We start from the raw sequence: 18,356 nt of genomic DNA on the forward strand, positions 1-18,356 counted from the left end.
CCAGCACACCGTAAGAAGTGATAAATGTGTAAGGGAGCCTTCTGGTAGAAGTGTAGGCAGTGAAAGTAATCAGGCTGTCAGATTTTTGAGCTAAAACTGAAACCCTATTTAAACGCTACTTTGTTTGCCAAAATATACATTGATTTCCTATGCTTGTTTATACCCAAGGGGAGGATTCTTCTACTTCGGTGATTAGATGTCCTCTAATATATTGTGAGGATGAGTTAGCCTTTCTAATTGTATTTCTCTAGCCATCAGAATATACCGATAGGTGACAGTTGGAAAACAAATCGCAAGGATGCCTATTAAAGCATATGATAACGTAGAGGAGTTTTGCCACACAGTGATGGCGTTACTGCTGTCACAGTTGCCACTGGGGGAAAAGCTGATCATACATATTCTATTTGTGGAACTGCTCCAAAAATTGTTTTGTTGAATTGGGATATTCCTGAGTTAGGATGAGATTCAGCACAAATTTGAAGCAGTCAGCTTTGGAATACTCTAGGTGCCCTGGAATACTCCAGGTGGTCCTGTGCTTAATAAGCATCTTACAAGGTTACTGGAGGAATTTAAGAAAGAGAGACAAATAGAACTCCGCTGGCCTTGCCACTGTTACATTTAAATGTAAGAATACAAAAGTTAAAGAAATCACTTTCATAATACATCATATCTTGCCTAATAAAATGTGGCTTTTGTAAAATGTGTATCAATTGAAGAGTAATGTACATATATATATATATATGTATATAAAAATATAATAACTCTGTAACTCTGACAAGGTCAATGTCTGAGCCGATTACAGGCTAAATACATACTAACTGGCTTTGATGCATGCACCTGACTTTTCAAAAGGCTTCATTCACTAGCATTTATGCATTCCGGTAAGTCTGGTGCCTTTATTTCATCATTTTCATTTTCCATGTAGATGCATTTATTATTATTTAATGCTGCAGTAGATCACAGAAACCATTTTCAGTTGACACAGTGCTTTGTGTGGTAAAACCAAAAAAGAGGTAAAAATAATTCCTCTAAATGATATAACACACATTACACATTTCTTAAAAGCCCTGTGATTTAGTCAGTGTGTTTTATTATACAGGGATCTGACTATGAAGCTGAATAGCTGCAGTGTGTCTCGAACCCGCCTGGCCTGCTCTTGGACTGTTGTGTGCAAGGGCTTAAATCCACAAGAACAGTGAATCCTTTATCCGTTACAGGTAGTTACAAATGTGAAGTTACTCTAGTGTGAGCATCTCCTATGACATGCAATGAACTGAGAAAGTTACTTCTGTTGTGGTTGCCTAGGTTTCATTACTGACTTTCTGAAATAATCAGTGATTTTAATCAAAGAGTATTTTGATCCCAGAGATACAAATATATCATCTAGAGCCGTGGGTTAAGCTGTGATAGATGTTTATGGCGAGTCACGTATTTCTCTACTTTTAGCCGAAGACCTAAGTGAGAAGCTAAGGAACAGGCTCATTTTCAAATGGCACAATGGAGCAGCCTTTGGGTGGGATTGCTACCAACTTAATTACGTCAAGGACAGTAGTTTGTCTCCCACAGTTAGTAGAGAGGCAGGGGAAGCACAGGATGTCCTGGGGACAGCTGCACTTTGCTCCTCTCTTTCCATGTAGCATAATAATGATGGTTGGCAGCATGTGTGATAATCAAAACAGGATGATAGACTGCAGGTCGGGATGATGCAAGTGCCGCTAACTCTGTGTTTGTGTGTCTTGGTGAATAATTTTAAAATGAGTATTTAGAGATTTATTTAGACTGAAAATCTTGAGGATGGATAAGCAGCACATTTGTGGGTCTCCACTCATTTATCTGTCAGCAAATTACTGATATATATACTCCCTCTTTAATGAATTACTCAAAGATTTCTCACAATAGAAAAGCCTGTCTGACACCATCTGGAGAATACAGTGATATCTATGGACAGAATGCCACTACCATGTAGTCTTCCCAACTGCTGCCAGGGATGGAAAGCTAGATCCTAGTGAAATCCCCAGATTTTTAATTTTAATTTTTCTGTACAAAGCTGATTTGGATTTTTAAACAGTCACGGGTCAGGCTGCATGCAGCTCGATATGACTTACCTCTGAAGCAAGAAAATAACTGAGCTGGCCATGAGTAAAATCTCAGATTTGAGCAAGACCTGGTATTTCGTATCCCATGTTCAGATAATCCTATTAATAGGCATTTCTGGCTGCTAACAAAATTTTTTAAAGAAATGAATCCATGCCAAAGTCAGCTGGAGGAAAGGTGCTCCGCAGGAGGGTGAATTTTCTCTGTTAACCATTTGAAGTGTGGTTGCCATTGCTTTGACATTTCCAGATTCCTGTCAGCCTGCTTTTTGAGACTTAAGAATGACACAACCATCTGCTTGTGCATATGAAATCTAGATTGGGAAGCCCCATTAACTGTTCCTAATGTCTCTTGTTAATTTTGTATGCAGCACGCCTGCGTGGCTATGTGAATTGTCTACTCAAATGCTTTATGTTTAAAGATTTATTACACTGTTATGATATTAACAGTCTGAAGATGTATTGTGCTTTAATTAGCTCTGTCAGAATGAGAGATGTAAGCGACTGAAGAAAGCAGAAGACCCTTCTGAGCATCAAAGGAAGATGTGTTAATCAGGAATGTTCATTACAGGTTTCCTTTCAGGTTTCATAGTGGCAATCACCTCTCATGCGGGTTGCTTGAATTAATACATTTCCATACGCACGTTCAGTAATACCCCTTATTAATAACATGACAGCATTTGATAAAAGTAGGAACATACCACATTATACAAGTGGATACCACACACAGAGAAGGAAAGAATGTAACAGGAACCTCGTTTTGAATAAGAAAACCAGTTATTACTGATGCCAGTGTGTCAATAGGTTATATTCACACAGGCCTTGTTTGTACACATACGTGTGTGAGTTCTCCCTCTTGCCTTTCTCTGTTCTTAACGAACTATCGAAGTGTGTAATGAACCGAATGGATGACATACAAGGGGGTCATGAGAGCAGCAACCATGAAGGCAGCTTTTCGCTTCCTGCAGGAGACCTTTGCCCTGCCCAGCCCACTTCAAGCAGCGTTCCAGTGGTTTACAGGGGAAGCTCTCTCAAGGTAAAAGAATCAGACGCTCGTTTATTACAAAATTGCGGCTTCTGTTTCTTGACAGTGCAGTTCATAAAGTGTCCCTCTGATCTCATTTTATGATGGTGGATGAACTGTTCTATTGGAAGACCTTTTCATACAAGTTAATTTCAAGGCTTCATGTTGGTTTAACTTCAGCGATGGCGGTGAGAGGTGCCTTTAGACATTTTATGTGAAAATACATTTAGCAAGCTTTCATTTCAAAGTCTGGGTTTTATAAGGCAGTTGATACCACCTCAGTGGCTTTTGAGTTGAGAAATTAAACTTCCTTTAGAAAGTAAAAGTAACTTAGAGAGAAATCTGGATTCTTTCTTTGTGTTACTTCTCTTGCCCATCAGATGACAGCAGTATGCTTTGATTTGTTTTTCCCGAACTTTCTCTTCCACCAACTCCATGAAGAGTCAGGGGTCCTCTCTATACAAGCTTACTGCAAGAAATACTCTCTTTACCCCAGTTTTGAGGCTAACGAAACTGAAGCATAAACATGTAATTTATGAAACCCTTTTAATGCAGTGATTACTGCTGAAATTTATAATTGAGTAAATTTTTCAAAACAAATTACAGTTGGTTGAATCAACAGAGTAGGAACACGTATTGGTAAGCTAGATAGGTGTCAAGATTCTTGACTCCAAATTATGTAGTTATAGTTCTTGATAGTGCTAATGTCCAAAGCTACGATACCTCCATGGAATAATTTTTTTTTTAATTTTAGCTAAAGAATAAAGCTAAATATCAATCAGTGTGTTACAGCATATTTGTAGGTGCTTTTTTTGTCTTTTTTTTTCCCCAGCTAAAAATCTGATGTTTTCATAGATACAGATCAGAGAAGAAGATGCACATACATGCTTACAGTTAACTTGCCTGCACCAACACAGGTGTACAAATAATTTTCTGAAAGTTTGGTGACAAATTGCAGACAAACAGCATTCTTTGACATTCCTTTCTGAAGTCATCAATGTAGTTCCTTGTTCCTGGTGTTGTTTCTTTGTGTATCGGAAGGCTGAACTGCCTACCTGTTTGGGCAGTAAAGGTTTACCCCAGGATAAAGGCTTCAAACCTTCTGCCGTCTGAACAAGTACGTCTCAAGACTGACACGAACATGGCTCACGTTGTCAGCTCGGTTCTGTCTAGTCACTGCCTTAGCTATCTGGTCTGTTATCTCTTATGGTACATTGGAGGAGGAGGAAAAAAGAACTGCCCTATGCTTCCCCATAAATAAGGAATGCTTAGATTTAGGATATTGCCATGATTACCTGTACCTATGTCTTGTTTTAGGATCAGCTCAACTGCTTCCAAGGAATAGAACGTGGCTTTCATGAGGTGTAGTTGTGTAATTGGCTAATACCACTTAGTACCTTTTTCTTGTTATTACTTTATATTTCGAAGTGCACCAGTCATCCTGTGTCCACAGATGCTTCTACAATCTGATTTATACTGCAGCTCCCTAAACTGTTGTATTCACTGAGAGTAAGAACTATCCGAGAAAAATTAAGCTGTTTATAATACATACTGAAGAGTATGGAATCAGGTTTTCAAAACATCTATATAGGGTGACTTCTGACACTTTCTAGTCTTATCTGGTTTCTGTAGTGCTGAGCTACCACTGCAAGTACTTTATATGCAAACAATCACGCTGGTAAGCCTTGTTACACTGCTTGCTAACACAGGCATTTGTTTGGCATTGTTACTGTATGTTATCAGTTCAGCATTTAATTGTGCTGTAGTCGTAAAACAAAGTTGGGTCGCACGAGACACCATCAAGAAGGGCTTATTTTGGCTCAGCTAACTGAAAAAAAACCCTTTTTACATTAGGAATCAGCAACTATGGACATTTTAGGGTACTGGAATAGCATAGATAGGTCTTATTGATGTGAGAGAAAACAGTGTGGAATTGTTGTGAAGGAAATATATGGTATGACAGCAGTGTGATGTGTGACTTAATTGTGATGGTAAACTCTCTGCTTTTTTTAATATTCCTCTAAACAGCATTTGCTACATGCCACAAAAAGTATATTCATCATTTTGAGCTCTAATTTAAAATAAGTGGTTCTGGAAGGGAAGAGTATGGAAGAGTGTAGGTTGAAGGCAGTAACAGTAGCAGTGTTATGAGAAAACGCAGCATTCACACAGCAGGAGTCATATTACTTGGAACTTTTAAGAGCACCTTTCTTTAGGATTTGAATGATAGAAAATCTGTGTGTATTTACAAGCCATTCTGTGAAATTACAGAGGTTAATATGCTGTACTATATGTTACTAGTTTACTAGTAACGCATTACTATCCTGCACTGTGTATTAGTAGGTTACAGTGTCAGGAATTTTCAACAAATGTACAAGGATTTCCAAGTTTTTGGTTGTTTGGGGTTTTTCCCCCTCCCTACCTCCACCAGTAAGAGACACTGAAAGTTTCACAAGTAGTTTCTCTTGCAGAATTCCCACAGGCACTTCCTACTACAGCTGATTTTGCTGCTTTTGTTGGCATTCAGTCCATTGTCACTAACTGCTGGGGAAAATCGCACCCAGCCTTCAGTCCACATCCTAATAATCTGCCTATTTTCAAAAAGTGAGGCACAGGTGAGCTTTTGCTGTAAGGTTTCCCCGTTTGCTTTGATTGTCCTCCACATCCATGAGATTTGTTTGGCTAGAGTCTGTGCAAAGTAGATGGGTACTGAAAACCGCAGTTAGGCGTTCTTACTAACGGAAGTTGACACCTGGACTTCAACCTGCACGTACAATAGACGTAGGTTGTGCCTCTGTTGGGGAGGAGTGAGTTAGCTGACCATAATTTCAGCCTGAATGACACACTGCCTACATCTTGCCTTAGCCGTACCACCATCTGCTACTGGTCTGTCTCTGTTAGGTTGTTGTCTAACTAGTAGCCTTTTAAGTAATGCTGAATGTGAGTTTGCTGCTGAGGACTGAAGTACTTTTTTAAACCGTAATGTGTTGAACACTTCAGAACCAGGATCGGTAATACCATTTCTCTGCCATCACCTGAAATCGAGCAGAGCTACGTATAAACTCAGCACATGGTTTTCTGTCCTGTTTGACTGTAGGGAGCTCACTGCTGGCACCGCTGGCCTTCTGTAGTGTCAGAGGGGGAGTTGCGGGGCTGAGAAACGCGAAGGAGAACAGGATAGAAACTTGACTGTGTCTGCTGGAGGACATCACGGTTGTACTGTCACAGCAGTTAGGACATTTCCCACGGAGCAGATGCCACTGCACAGGGTAACATCCTGTGTTGGTACAGCCCTACCGAAGGTTGTGCATCTCCCACCTACAGGAAGAAAGGGTCACACGTGGAATAAACAGCGTTTTCTTATTCTGTGGCTTAAACCACACCGCAGTATTTCCCATGTTGGCCTGAGCTGATCGGTGGGCGGTGTCTCTCACAGAACACGCATCTCATAAAGACAGCCGGGGCGCGATAGGCCGTGCAGCTGATAGGGTTTGTAGGTAGGCAACAGGGACACGCTTGGAGAGAATAGGTACTGTGAACCAGTCAGTAGGATAATGATGGATAATGTCTACCTTACCTCACCGGGTGGTATGGACAGAGCATACCCAGATAAAACAGTTTGCCTCAGTGCAATGATTCCTTGACTTTTAAAAATGTATTGAGCCTTTGGACTAAAACTCCTGGTTTGATGTAGCCATCGATATTCTGTACCAAAGCCCCAGCGTTTTGCTACTGAAGCAAACCATATTCTTACTGCTCTCCTATTTCCACAGACAAGGTTTTAATTCTCTCAGCACCAGGGCTGCGCTGAAACCAGTTGGATTTTACAAAAATGGAAAGTTTTTACATAGGAAATACCTCCCAGTGCATAACAGTAACAGCTGGGAGTACCAAAGCTAGTAAGTTGCACAGCAATCATACCTCGTTTTCATTTGTTTCTAGAGTTTCTTGGAAGCAGAAGACGGAGACGGTGTCTTCCCCGGGGCTCGGCAGACGCGGTACCTGTCAGGAGCGCCGTCTCCTTACGGCAAGCGTTGCTTGGTTCACTCCTGTCCGCTGCAGTATGCCAGAAGACATTCCCCCAGTACAACTAACGTGTCTGACTCCAGGTTGAGTGTCAGTACATCAAGCGCATCACGAAAACGCTCTGGACCTTCAGGCAGTTGCTCCACTGATAGTTTCAGGAGCCTTAGTCATTCCCAGCAGTATCAAGGACGTAAATCCAAAGTACAGAGTGGCGATCTTCTAGACAGGCACTCTGTATTCTTTACTGATAGCCGAAAACCTTTCACTCCACGCACCTTAATATCAGATGCAAAGTCTTACCTGTTGGAGTACAGGTATTACCGTCCTGCTCAAAGGAAGAAGAAAAACCACCACAAGCAGCACGCGGAAGCTCAGACGCAGACTGATGCACTCAGGTACAGAGATTAATATTCTGAAACTGTGTAATTTAGATGTTATCATAACAGTATCTTCACAAAAGCAGCGTGGTTTGCTCTCATTAACATTTGCATAAAACCAGGCTAATTATTCTGAAATTAGTCTAGATGTGCCTTAGCAAAAGCTAGAGCAGAATGTGATTTTTTTTTTTTTCCTGTTCTCACTGCCCTGTTTTGTCGTTTCCTCTCTGGAGCAACTGGTTTCGTCTGTACAAATTGGATACAAAGTGCTGCTAACTCCAGACCGTGGGATCTCACATCTCCTGGGGATAGTCGTTCCCTCTCTCTTTGTGCTCTCCAGAGTACAGTTCTGCTTTCTGCCTTCTAAAGAATTAACCATTCTGAGCATGCAGGTAGTTCCCCACTGCTGCCCCTGTACTCTCATAGTTTCCAATTTGTTAATTAATCCAAAGATCCCTCTTTTTCCCTCTTTTTTTTTTTTAACTCCTGAATTCTGCTCTTCATTGTCTTTTTATCATTTTAATTTAAATGCCTTCAGATGTATCCTACGTGAAATATTTTATACAAAATTAATGTCCTCCTGCATTGAACTCCTTAGCAAATTAAAACAGTTTTGATTAGGCTTGTTTTTACTGACCCTACCTCATAAAAAGAAATCTTTTTTCTTTTGTGTCCTCAGTGCCTGCATGCCTAACTGGTTTTTGTCAGGGAACAAAGTTGGGGTTTCATAAAACTGGAATAGCTTCAGCTCTATATTGCAACCTTGGATTTTCTGGCTGTGGGTCATGTATTTCCCTGGTGCACTTTTATTGTATAGGATTGTCTCCATTCTCAATTCTGAACAATTATTTTGGATAATTTCGCTATCCCCTGTAATTATGGAGGCAAATAATGGATTTGTATCCCCTGTGTTGACAGAAATGACTGTGGACTCTTGTCATCCTTCAGAATGAACTACAACTTAGTTTGCTGTGTAAATGGAAGTCTGGCAGAAACTCTAATCTGAGACATTTTAGTACTGGGCCCTGCTCAGATTGATGGAAAAATTCACAGTGGCACTGGTGTTCTCATCCTGCGTATTTTGAAAGTAGCCTTCTTGGAAATCTAATGCAGCTCTAAATTTTGTAGCTTCCCACCTGCAGACAGAGCATCTGAGAGAAAAGTTATGACTGAACAGGAGATCACACTGAAGGTAACAATACATCTGTCAGTCATCTGGGTACTCTTATCACACCCTTCACCATCATTTTGGAGCGTATACTTCATCTCTGCCACAGCAGTACACAACTGATTTAAGTTTCTTTTTTTTTGTTGTAATGAGATTAAATACTTCTGCAGAGGAGACAGAGTTTAAGAAGAATGAGTGGAAACAATGCAAAAAAATCCTGAGGGGTGTGAAGAGATCTTAGGATATTGTGAATTTTAGTTTTAAACAGTTTTTACAAGTGAATTTTAGTTTTAAACAGTTTTTACAAGTGCATTATCACTTGAATAAGTTTTTACAAGTGAATTTTAGTTTTAAACAGTTTTTACAAGTGAATTAGCAGGAGAATGTACCTCTTTTTCAAGGGGGTGTGTGTCTGGGTTTTCTTCATTTTTACACTGGATAATCTATTTCAAAAAGCCCTCCACAGAAGAATTGGAACCAAGGCGTCCTTTCCCCTGAGGAAGGTCCCAGAGCAGCAGGTGGCTTTCCTTGGGTTTAAGTTACCAAGTTTTCCTTGATACTGCCTGCTTTCTGTCTTGCCAAATGTATCTGGAATGCTTTAATGAAAAATCACACCACTTCAGATTCCACTAGCTCCTCGTATTTTTTTTCATATTTACAGAAATGTTTTCATCCATCATTTTGACTTCAATTGCTGAGTGTTTGTGACAGTTGAACTCAGTTTTTTGGATACTTGGTCTTTCAGAAATTGCCTTAGTGTGTGGTGGTTTAAGATTATTAAATTTTTAAGATGAAAGGGAATACCAGCACCTTTGGGAGGCAGAGGGAAGTAGGAAAAAGATAATTAGAGATATTAATTATGTTCATTTTAACGGTGAAATTTGCTGTGTATTTGCACTTTTAATAAAGATTTTATCTCTGTGTTGTAGGCAGAAGATAGAAGGTATGCTGTGGATGAGCCTGAGAGAGGAACACCTGCTTTTCCATCCTCCTTCCTAAGGTGCCTGATTTGAAGCAGGAAGGAATATTTGAAGCATTCCTTCTTGCTTTCTATATAGCTGATTCTCAGGCCATAAGCCTTCACTACCATTTCTCCCTCTAAGTCTCTTCTCACAGGACTTTTGGTTGGTTGGGTTTTTAGATCAGTGGCCCAAACTTCAAAATTCATTATTTTCTTCTGATAAAGTTCCACTGGGAAGCCAATAAGAAAGCAATACATATTTTTGTCAGGAGTCAGAGCGGCGACACATGAATACAGCTGTTGGTTCTGTACATCTGAGTTTACAGACTGTCATGGTTTAACCCCAGTCAGCACCTAAGCACCACGCAGCTGCTCGCTCATCCCCCCAGTGGGATGTGGGAGAGAATCGGAGGAAAAAGTTAAACCTCGTGGGTTGAGATAAGAACAGTTTAAAAATTGAAATAAAATAATGATAATAATAACAATAATAATGATGATAAAAATATGTAATGAAAAGGAAGACAACAACAAAACCAAAACAAAGTAAGAACAAAGAAAAAGAGAGAGAAACAAAACACAAGGCAAAAAAAAACTTGAGATACAACGGCTCGCCACCTGCCGACTGACACCCAGCCAGTCCCTGAGCAGCAATCCCACCCCAGCCAACCACCCCCAGCTTATATACTGAGCATGACATTTGATGGCACGAAATACCCCATTGGTCAGTTTGGGTCAGCCGTGCTGGCTGTGTCCCCTCCCAGCTGCGTGCAGAGAAGGAGCTGGGAGCACAGGGGCAGCCTGAGAAACTGAACCAGTCCTTGCCTTAGTGCCAGCATTGCTTGGCAACGACTAAACCATCAGTGTGTTACCAACATTCTTTCTAGCACAAATCCAAAACATAGCTGCTGCAAAGAAAATTAACTCTATCCCAGCCAAAACCAGCACACAGACTATACTACTTATGCAGTACTACAGCTAAATACCGGATTGGTATTCCAATTGGTATTTCCTTTCAGGAAAAAGGGTCTGAGACATCCAGCCTTTTGAGTCAATGATCTGCGAGAATTGCAGACCAGAGGCGTTTCCCACATCTCCTTCTGAAAATGTAATGCTGGGATTTAGAATATTCTCTACAATACAAGAAGGAAGAGTGGTGGAAATCAGGCCAGAACGCAAGGGCTCCCAGCTGATTCTCCTCACTGCTGACCCAAGTATCACGTGCGACTCGCTGAGTTGCTCTCTGGCCTGTTCGTACAAAGGCATTTTTACCTGAGGGAAAAACTGTACGCCGAGTAAAAAACCGGCACTCTTCGTGGATAGTGGAGGTCTGTATAGCGTCTGACATAACACCGAGGTCCTTTGAGGTGTCTGAGCACTGCATCTAGTGAGGTGTTACAATACCCTTGAACCATGGTCTTTCAGGCTTCAGTGTAGGCTGGGCATTTTGCTGCTGGAGCAGGGTTTGGGGTGTTCTGGTGGGTTTTTTTTCCAAAAGGAAGTGGGGTAATGGCACAGCATGGCTCCAGAATAAAGTGAGATGCAAGATGAGATTCCTTGGGCCTACAAGGAAGCTGGGAGGGGGCTTTTTACAGGGGCCTGTAGTGACAGGACAAGGGGTAATGGGTTTAAATTGAAAACAGGGAGGTTTAGATTAGATATCGGGAAGAAATTCTTCACGGAGAGGGGGGTGAGGCACTGGAACAGGTTGCCCAGAGATGTTGTGGATGGCCCATCCGTGGATGTCTTCAAGGCCAGGCTGGATGAGGCTTTGAGCAACCTGGTCTAGTGCAAGGTGTCCCTGCCCATGGCAGGGGGGTTGGAACTGGATGAGCTTTAAGGTCCCTTCCAACCCAAACCATTCTGTGATTCTATGATAATAAAGGGGTTATAGAATGTCGCTCTCTTTTCTTACGCTGTGATTTTCTGATTAGTGAGACATCGTTGTATTCTCAGCAGTCTTCAGCAAGGAGCACTGTCGAGACTGAGTAAGTGCTTCAACCATTTTTTCTACTAGTTTGCAACATTAAACTAGAAACTCTTGCTCAGAACTGATGAAACCGTAAGTGAGCACTCAGAATGAACGGCTGTTCACATTTTGCAGTAGAATTGACATGGCTGCGAAGTGTAATATAACACTTAAAATTTTCCATGTGGATCTAAAAATGAAGAGAATTCATTATAACTCAGAAGAAAGGCTTCTCTTCTTGTCTAGCTGCTGTACTTTAAACGTTTCCAGTTCTTTTTTGGTCTGTAATGTCTGTAGCAAGTGTTGGCAAAACAAAATATCAAGTTGAAGGGCATTCTTACCACATTTCTGCTCTGAAATCTGATGGGAACTAGAAGGGGTTTGAGCTGTAGTCAGAAAAGCTGCCAATGCTTTATCGGGTGACCTTGGGCAAGTCTTTTAATTCTCTCTGCTTTAGGATAGGCTTGTTTGTGCCAAACTTTAAGGATGTAACATTATAGATATGTGCTGACTATAGAGGGAACCAAAATGGTAGTCTTCAGGCTGGATAACAATTTTTACATACTGAGAGTCATCCAAAATGCGTCCCATTTTTTATTTTCTGGTTATTAAGGCCGGAGGATGATTCGATAAAGCTTGATTGGATACTCTGGGATATTGAGAAAGATGCTGTGAAAGAGAAACAGCACTGAAATACTTTCTTTGGGGATTTTCTGTCTTGTTTTCCAAACTTTTGGAGAGTCTCCCATTTAGAGCAATTGGCATCAACAAGGCTTTAAGAGGTGTTCAGATAAAGAGAAATGTGATGAAAGAGGTGAGAGCCGTGTCTCACACTAACAATGGCTTTGTACATCAAGGAGATGTTGTTTGAAAGGAACGGAGGCTGTCACATAGGCACTTCCCTTTTCCTGAGCTTCCTTTGAGGACTGGCCATTTTCAGCTGCAGTCACATTCCCTAGGAGCTCCGTTGGAAGCCTTTACTCAGAGCATCAGCTGCAGTTTTACACTTTCTTCCCAGTTAGCACCCCGCTCTTCTTCAGTGCAAAGCAGGGTCTGAACACTTGCCATGATTTGCCTGTTTCCCCGCCCAGGATCCCTGTGCTCATTTAAACCACAGCAGAAAGCTAGCATAAACACAGAGCGCCGTAGCGGCCTTCTGACAGTCGGATATTTCACACAAGGTTTTTTATTGTTATTCAAATTGAACGAAAGGCTTCGTTTGCCCTGATAAAATTACCTTTTTGCAAAATAGCAACCGCTGCCAAGAAGTTGTACCATCTTCTTAATGGCATTTCCCATAACGGTGAGCGGACTTACTGCATTGCACATTATGTGTCTCTGTTGTACAGCATTTAACAGTTGGTTTTCTATTCTCCCTGCAGAGAAGAAGAGCTTTTATATTTAGCTTTCATTGAAGATGTAACAAACCAAATTCTTAGCCTTGGGCTGTTTTCTAACAGGTAGGTTACGGTTGTTTTCAAACTTGTAATGCTGTGTCAAAACACATGGACTCTGTAAGAAGGGAAGTAGTGTTTAGCAATCATTTCTCTGCCTGTAGGAATATATGGATACACCGTTACCCCTTGCTTTTGTTTTGTTGCCTTTTCTTTTTTGCTTTATGTAAGAAAGGGCAACTGGGAAAGACCTGTGGGTCACCTACTTCCACCTGCTGCTATGTAGCATGAGCTGAAGCCTCTGTTAGAAACTGGCCTGGAACCCCAGGTGGAGTGATGCTGAGAGGAGGTCATTCTGCTCTGCAGCACCTGGTTTGCTAAATAAATCAAGTTACTCGTCTTTCAGAGAACAGATCCTCCATCTGCCTTCTGTCCTTGCTCCTGTCCCAGGATGAATTCAGCCTTCAGCATGGGTTGTCAGGGTTACACACTGATAAGGCCTCACCAGTTGCTAAATATGTTTTTTTCAATAATTAAACAGTAAGTCGTGATACAATTAACGTACTTGAGTATTACTCCCAAATTCTTTTCCATACCAGTTCTTTCTGATAAAGAACTCTTAGTTTGCAGCAGTAAAACCCTGCAGTATTTCTGCAGTCACAGAATTTTAACCCATTTCCATAGCTCCATTGTCAAGGCAGTTTAATTTCAGTGTAATGTTCTGGTCTTCCTCTGGGTTGACAATGTTCCCAGCTGTTTTTCCTGTCCTGTGCACTCATTCTCTTTCCATGTCAAGGCTATTACTGAGACAGTTAAATACACTAAAATCAAAAAATTCATCTTTGAGAAATTTCAAGAGCGATCTCCCTCTGGTTCTGTTTTATGGTAATGTCGCCTACCCTTAAAACCCTTCTTGCACTGTTTTTTAAAAAAAAATATATATATATGTAAGCTAGACTAAATTCACTTGACCTTCTGGAAATCTGTTCCAGTGCCTGTGTACCTTAGTTGTCACAGAACACTTCTTCCATGCTGAAATTCCTTCCAGCCTGCTTAAGCAATGGAAGAGAGCTCTCAGGACTGAGGACTTCTCTCTGGATTTTTTTCTGAAGCTGGATTTTATTCCTACCTTTTATTTACACTTGTGTCTGCTGCCCAAAGCTGGGTCTGCCTGCTGAGCACGTGTCCAGTGGGTACCGACTCTGACTAGCCCTCTTTGTGACCGAGCATAACTGAAAGCCTTTTTACAAGGGCCTGTAGCAACAGGACAAGGGGTAACGGGTTTAAATTTGAAAGTGGGGAGGTTTAGCTTAGATATCGGGAAGAAGTTCTTCCCGGAGAGGGTGGTGAGGCACTGGAACAGGTTGCCCAGAGAAGCTGTGGATGCCCCATCTCTGGAAGTGTTCAAGGCCAGGCTGGATGAGGCTTTGAGCAACCTGGTCTAGTGCAAGGTGTCCCTGCCCATGGCAGGGGGGGTGGAACTGGGTGATCTTTAAGGTCACTTCCAACCCACACCATTCTGTGATTCTATGAAACAATCTTAGAAGTATTGAAAATTAAAAACTAGTCATTAATTCATGTAGATCTGTTAAAAGTTGGTTTTCTTCCTGTGAAATCATGTAATTGTTCATTTGTAGGGTTCTGGAACATCTGTTTGAGTGTCATATACAAGAAAATAAGAACCGTTTGGATGAGGTAGGTGCTCCCCTGTAACATTCTCCCTCCCTGCCCGGGACTTCCGCAGTGTCTCCACAGACCAGTAGAAATGCACGGGTGTAGCTGTGGGTAAAGCTAACCAGGATGCTCAGTGGGGAGCATCTCTCTCCATAAGAGACAGAGACCCATCAGAGTCATGGATCACTGTAGATCAGGAGTCCTGGGCACAGTCACAAACAACGGACAACACTCAACTCAGGCTGGTGCCAGTTGCTGTGCAGTGGAGTCACTCGACTGCAAGCAGCTCCCTTGCCTTGTGTCGGCGCGAGGCCCTGAGTTCTGGGCTGGGAGGTCTCACCCCTTTCTTCCTTCACCCCCTAGGGCAAAATGCGCCACTTGCTGGATATACTGAAGGCAGACCTGGGCTGCAGCAGCGCGCAGCAAGCACACGCAGACTGGGAAGGCTGTGAATCGCGGGATCTGCAGGAGTTTGGCACGATGGAAGAGCTTGAGTTCACCAGCGTAAGTCAGAGCCAAGGAAAAGCCACAACCAGCGAAGAATCCCTTTGGACCACGGACTTACCGTTAAAGGAACCAAACAAATGTGAATCACGGGTGTGCAGGGAAAGTCCCAAGGAGACGCAGAGCAGGGATGACTTTTTGGAAGATGTGGCTGAAGCGGTAGGTGCTGGGACAGAGCCCGACTCTTGTGTGAAATCTGAAGACCCAGCTGCTTCAACCTCACCTCAGGCAACTTTAACCTTGACAGCTTATGACTGTGATTTGGAAGCCAGCAAGGTACGTGATGACCTTGAGGAAAGCTTTGCAGAGGCCCTTCAGGTCTCTCACAGCTATTCACAGCAGTAGGCAAACCCAGCTGTTACACGGGGATGGAGCTAGTTCTGAGAGCTGCCCGTTGTTCAGTAGCAGCAAATTATTTGGTTTATTTTCCGTTTGTTTAAATACTGCTAAAATCTCTCTAGCAGGATATTGTTAATACAGAGATTACCCTATAGAGTCTCCATTAATTAAAGTTATCAAAAACATTTTGTATATTTTGGCTATAATTGTATAACACAGAACTGACTTTTGAGAATGTTGAAATTAGGTGTGTATTTTTTGAAAGCTGTAATAGCAAGTTATTAAATATTTATTGGGGTTTTTTTATTTATAATAATTAATTGCTAGTGCAGTGTGATCCTGCTATAAAGGTCCAAGATTTTGGAATCTGCAAGAACGCAACTTAGACATGTCAAAATGTGGTATAGTGGGTACCTGCTGAGCAGCGATGGAACTGCCTGTCCATCCTGGAAGGAGGCCATTGTCTGATCCTAAATTGTAGAGGAATTCTTAGGTAACCATGGTCACGAAGTGCTAATACAGGCCTGCATGCACAACCCAGGCTACTTCAAGGACGATGTGTCCTTGAGCATGTAAAAGAAGAAAGTCAGATGTAAGCGAACAAAAACGCGGATGTAAAGCAAGGTGTCTAAACCGCCAAGGGAAGGAGTGTTTTCACATGGCTGGAGCTTTGTAGCCAATTAGAAATAGAGATAGGGTGCGTGGACAATGTAATGTAGCCAATTATTAAGGGGCTGATGGTGCGTGGCACGTTGTAACACAATAAATATCCAGGCATTGTAATAAAGAGAGAGCTTTTTGAGCTTTGAGCATACCTCTATAAGGACTTCTCATTGACTCTGCGCCCAACCTCCCACGATCGACTCCCTACACTAAATCCCATCGAGGCACAAAGTTATTAGAATCAACTTTTTTCCTATAACAGTAACTGCAGAACATAAGAAACCAACCTTTTCCTTGCATTGCCTAGGGTGAAATAAGGACTGAGTGTGGACAGGCAGCTTTGAGCAACCTGGTCTAGTGGAAGGTGTCCCTGCCCATGGCAGGGGGTTGGAACTGGATGGCTTTAAGGTCCCTTCCAGCCCAAACCATTCTGTGATTCTATGATTCTTTCTGAACATAAGAATTTCTTCTGGGGCTGGTAGGTGGTCATTCCTTCTTCAGCCCTCCACCACGGACTCAGTATCTTATTCCTTGCACCAGCTGGTATCCAGAGGGCTGCCCTCGGTCTTTGCCTCACCTCCTGGCAGCTGTCTGGCCTGAAGAGGACAGTTGTCTCTCGCTGCTGCGTACGGCAGCTCCTGAGCTGGTTACTACACTGCTCTTCTGTTGGTTTGACACCCAGCTCTTGGCTGTCCAGTCCTCGCTGCCCATGATTCAGCCGGTGTTTCTGGAAAGGCAAGGCTGCACCAGTGTTCCAGCTGCATGACCCCGAAATACACAGTGCAGTTTGCTGCATTAATGACAGACTCGGCGCAGCATTCTGCACCAAGCTTTGGTTTTGAGAGAGATTGGGCTGGGTGCCCACTGATGACAAGGACTGTCTTGCAGAAGACACCTCGGGCATCTGGTACAGCAAGTGGAGAAAAGGTGGTCTGTCTTACGGTTAAACTGAAGTAAGTTTTACGTTAAACTGAAGTCTGTTTTATGGTTAAACTTTCGTGTGCTGCACAAAATTGCCCCAAATTTCTGATCACGTTCCTGCAGAATGAGCTCCTGAGGAGAAGCTGGGAAGTTATATTGTCTCGCTGTAGGCGGGGAGCTGTAAGAAGCCTCGGGAACTGGATACCCAGATACCTCTTAGGCTTGGTCTTAACCAGCTTCCTCCAAGGACGGACCCAAGCGGTGACAGCTCGTACATGGAGCCGCCACCACCTGCCTCCCCGGGGGCTCACAAGTGCCGACCCAAGGCTGCTGACTGAAAAGACACACCCCGGGGCTGAGTCAGGACAGCGCAGGGGTGGTTTGTCCGCTGTCACGAGCGGTCCAGGCCCTTTTTCCCTGTCTCCAGGGAAATGCCCTCTCTGTTCCTTACCCCACCGCGCTGAAGGGCAGGATGCCCCTAGGGAACGACGGTTTCTGCTGCATCAACAGTTTCACCAGGGGGACTGGTCAGACAACTCAAGGGCACAGCTTGATGTATCCATGTATGAGCTTCTGTGCTCCTCAGCCAGGACTTACCCACCCCTGGGGCCCTCCACTCTTGGAGTCTCCAGTTGTGGCCGATAATGGAATCTGGGGGCTGTTTTCCCTACCTGTCACTACACTCTGTATCTTTCAAGTCACAACCATCACTCAGCAACCTTTGGCTTGGGGTCAACATGAGTCTGGGTAAAGATTAATAAGAATTTCACCTTTAAATTGTGCAAATAAAAATAAAAACCCACTAAATGCCGCAGCAGGGAAAGTGGTCATGACATCACCTTGCAGCAAGGTGCAAATAACGACACACTAGTGGTAGAGGAAGTAACACAACAGTAAACACAAACGGTTCCTTGACCGTATTTCCTGAACTTCAGTGACATTTTCTCTGGGTAGACAGAGCTGACAGCAGTTAATAGGTTCATTAAAACAGACCTTTCACAAAGAAAGCGGCACACAGCTGGGATCAGCTGATGTCTCGGATCAGAGTGAAACGTCTGGTCAAGAGGCAGCAGATCGCGTGCTGCGGTATCCTAGCAGCCCGAGCAGTCAGCCCAGTCCAGGGAAGTGGCTCCTTGTCGTACAGCCACTCCCACCAGACAGCAGGGAAGAAACCACTCTAGGTGAATATAGAATACGTTCTATAGAAAATATATAGAATTTCTATAGAAAATCAGTTTATCTGCAG

At 42.8% G+C, this 18,356-nt stretch overlaps 1 protein-coding gene across 1 annotated transcript; it reads left to right on the forward strand.

Annotated features, from left to right (window-relative positions):
- Positions 1-3,299: 3,299 nt before the first annotated feature.
- On the forward strand, positions 3,300-15,532 carry SPATA7 (spermatogenesis associated 7). The gene is made up of 8 exons (XM_010151942.1): positions 3,300-3,305; positions 7,060-7,538; positions 8,649-8,712; positions 9,618-9,688; positions 11,581-11,634; positions 12,998-13,075; positions 14,647-14,704; positions 15,047-15,532. The coding sequence occupies exons 1-8, from the start codon at positions 3,300-3,302 to the stop codon at positions 15,530-15,532; spliced, it is 1,296 nt and encodes a 431-aa protein (XP_010150244.1).
- Positions 15,533-18,356: the final 2,824 nt, after the last annotated feature.

This window comes from Eurypyga helias, unplaced genomic scaffold (assembly GCF_000690775.1).
Source record: "Eurypyga helias isolate BGI_N326 unplaced genomic scaffold, ASM69077v1 scaffold25225, whole genome shotgun sequence".
NCBI classification, from domain to species: Eukaryota; Metazoa; Chordata; class Aves; order Eurypygiformes; family Eurypygidae; genus Eurypyga; species Eurypyga helias.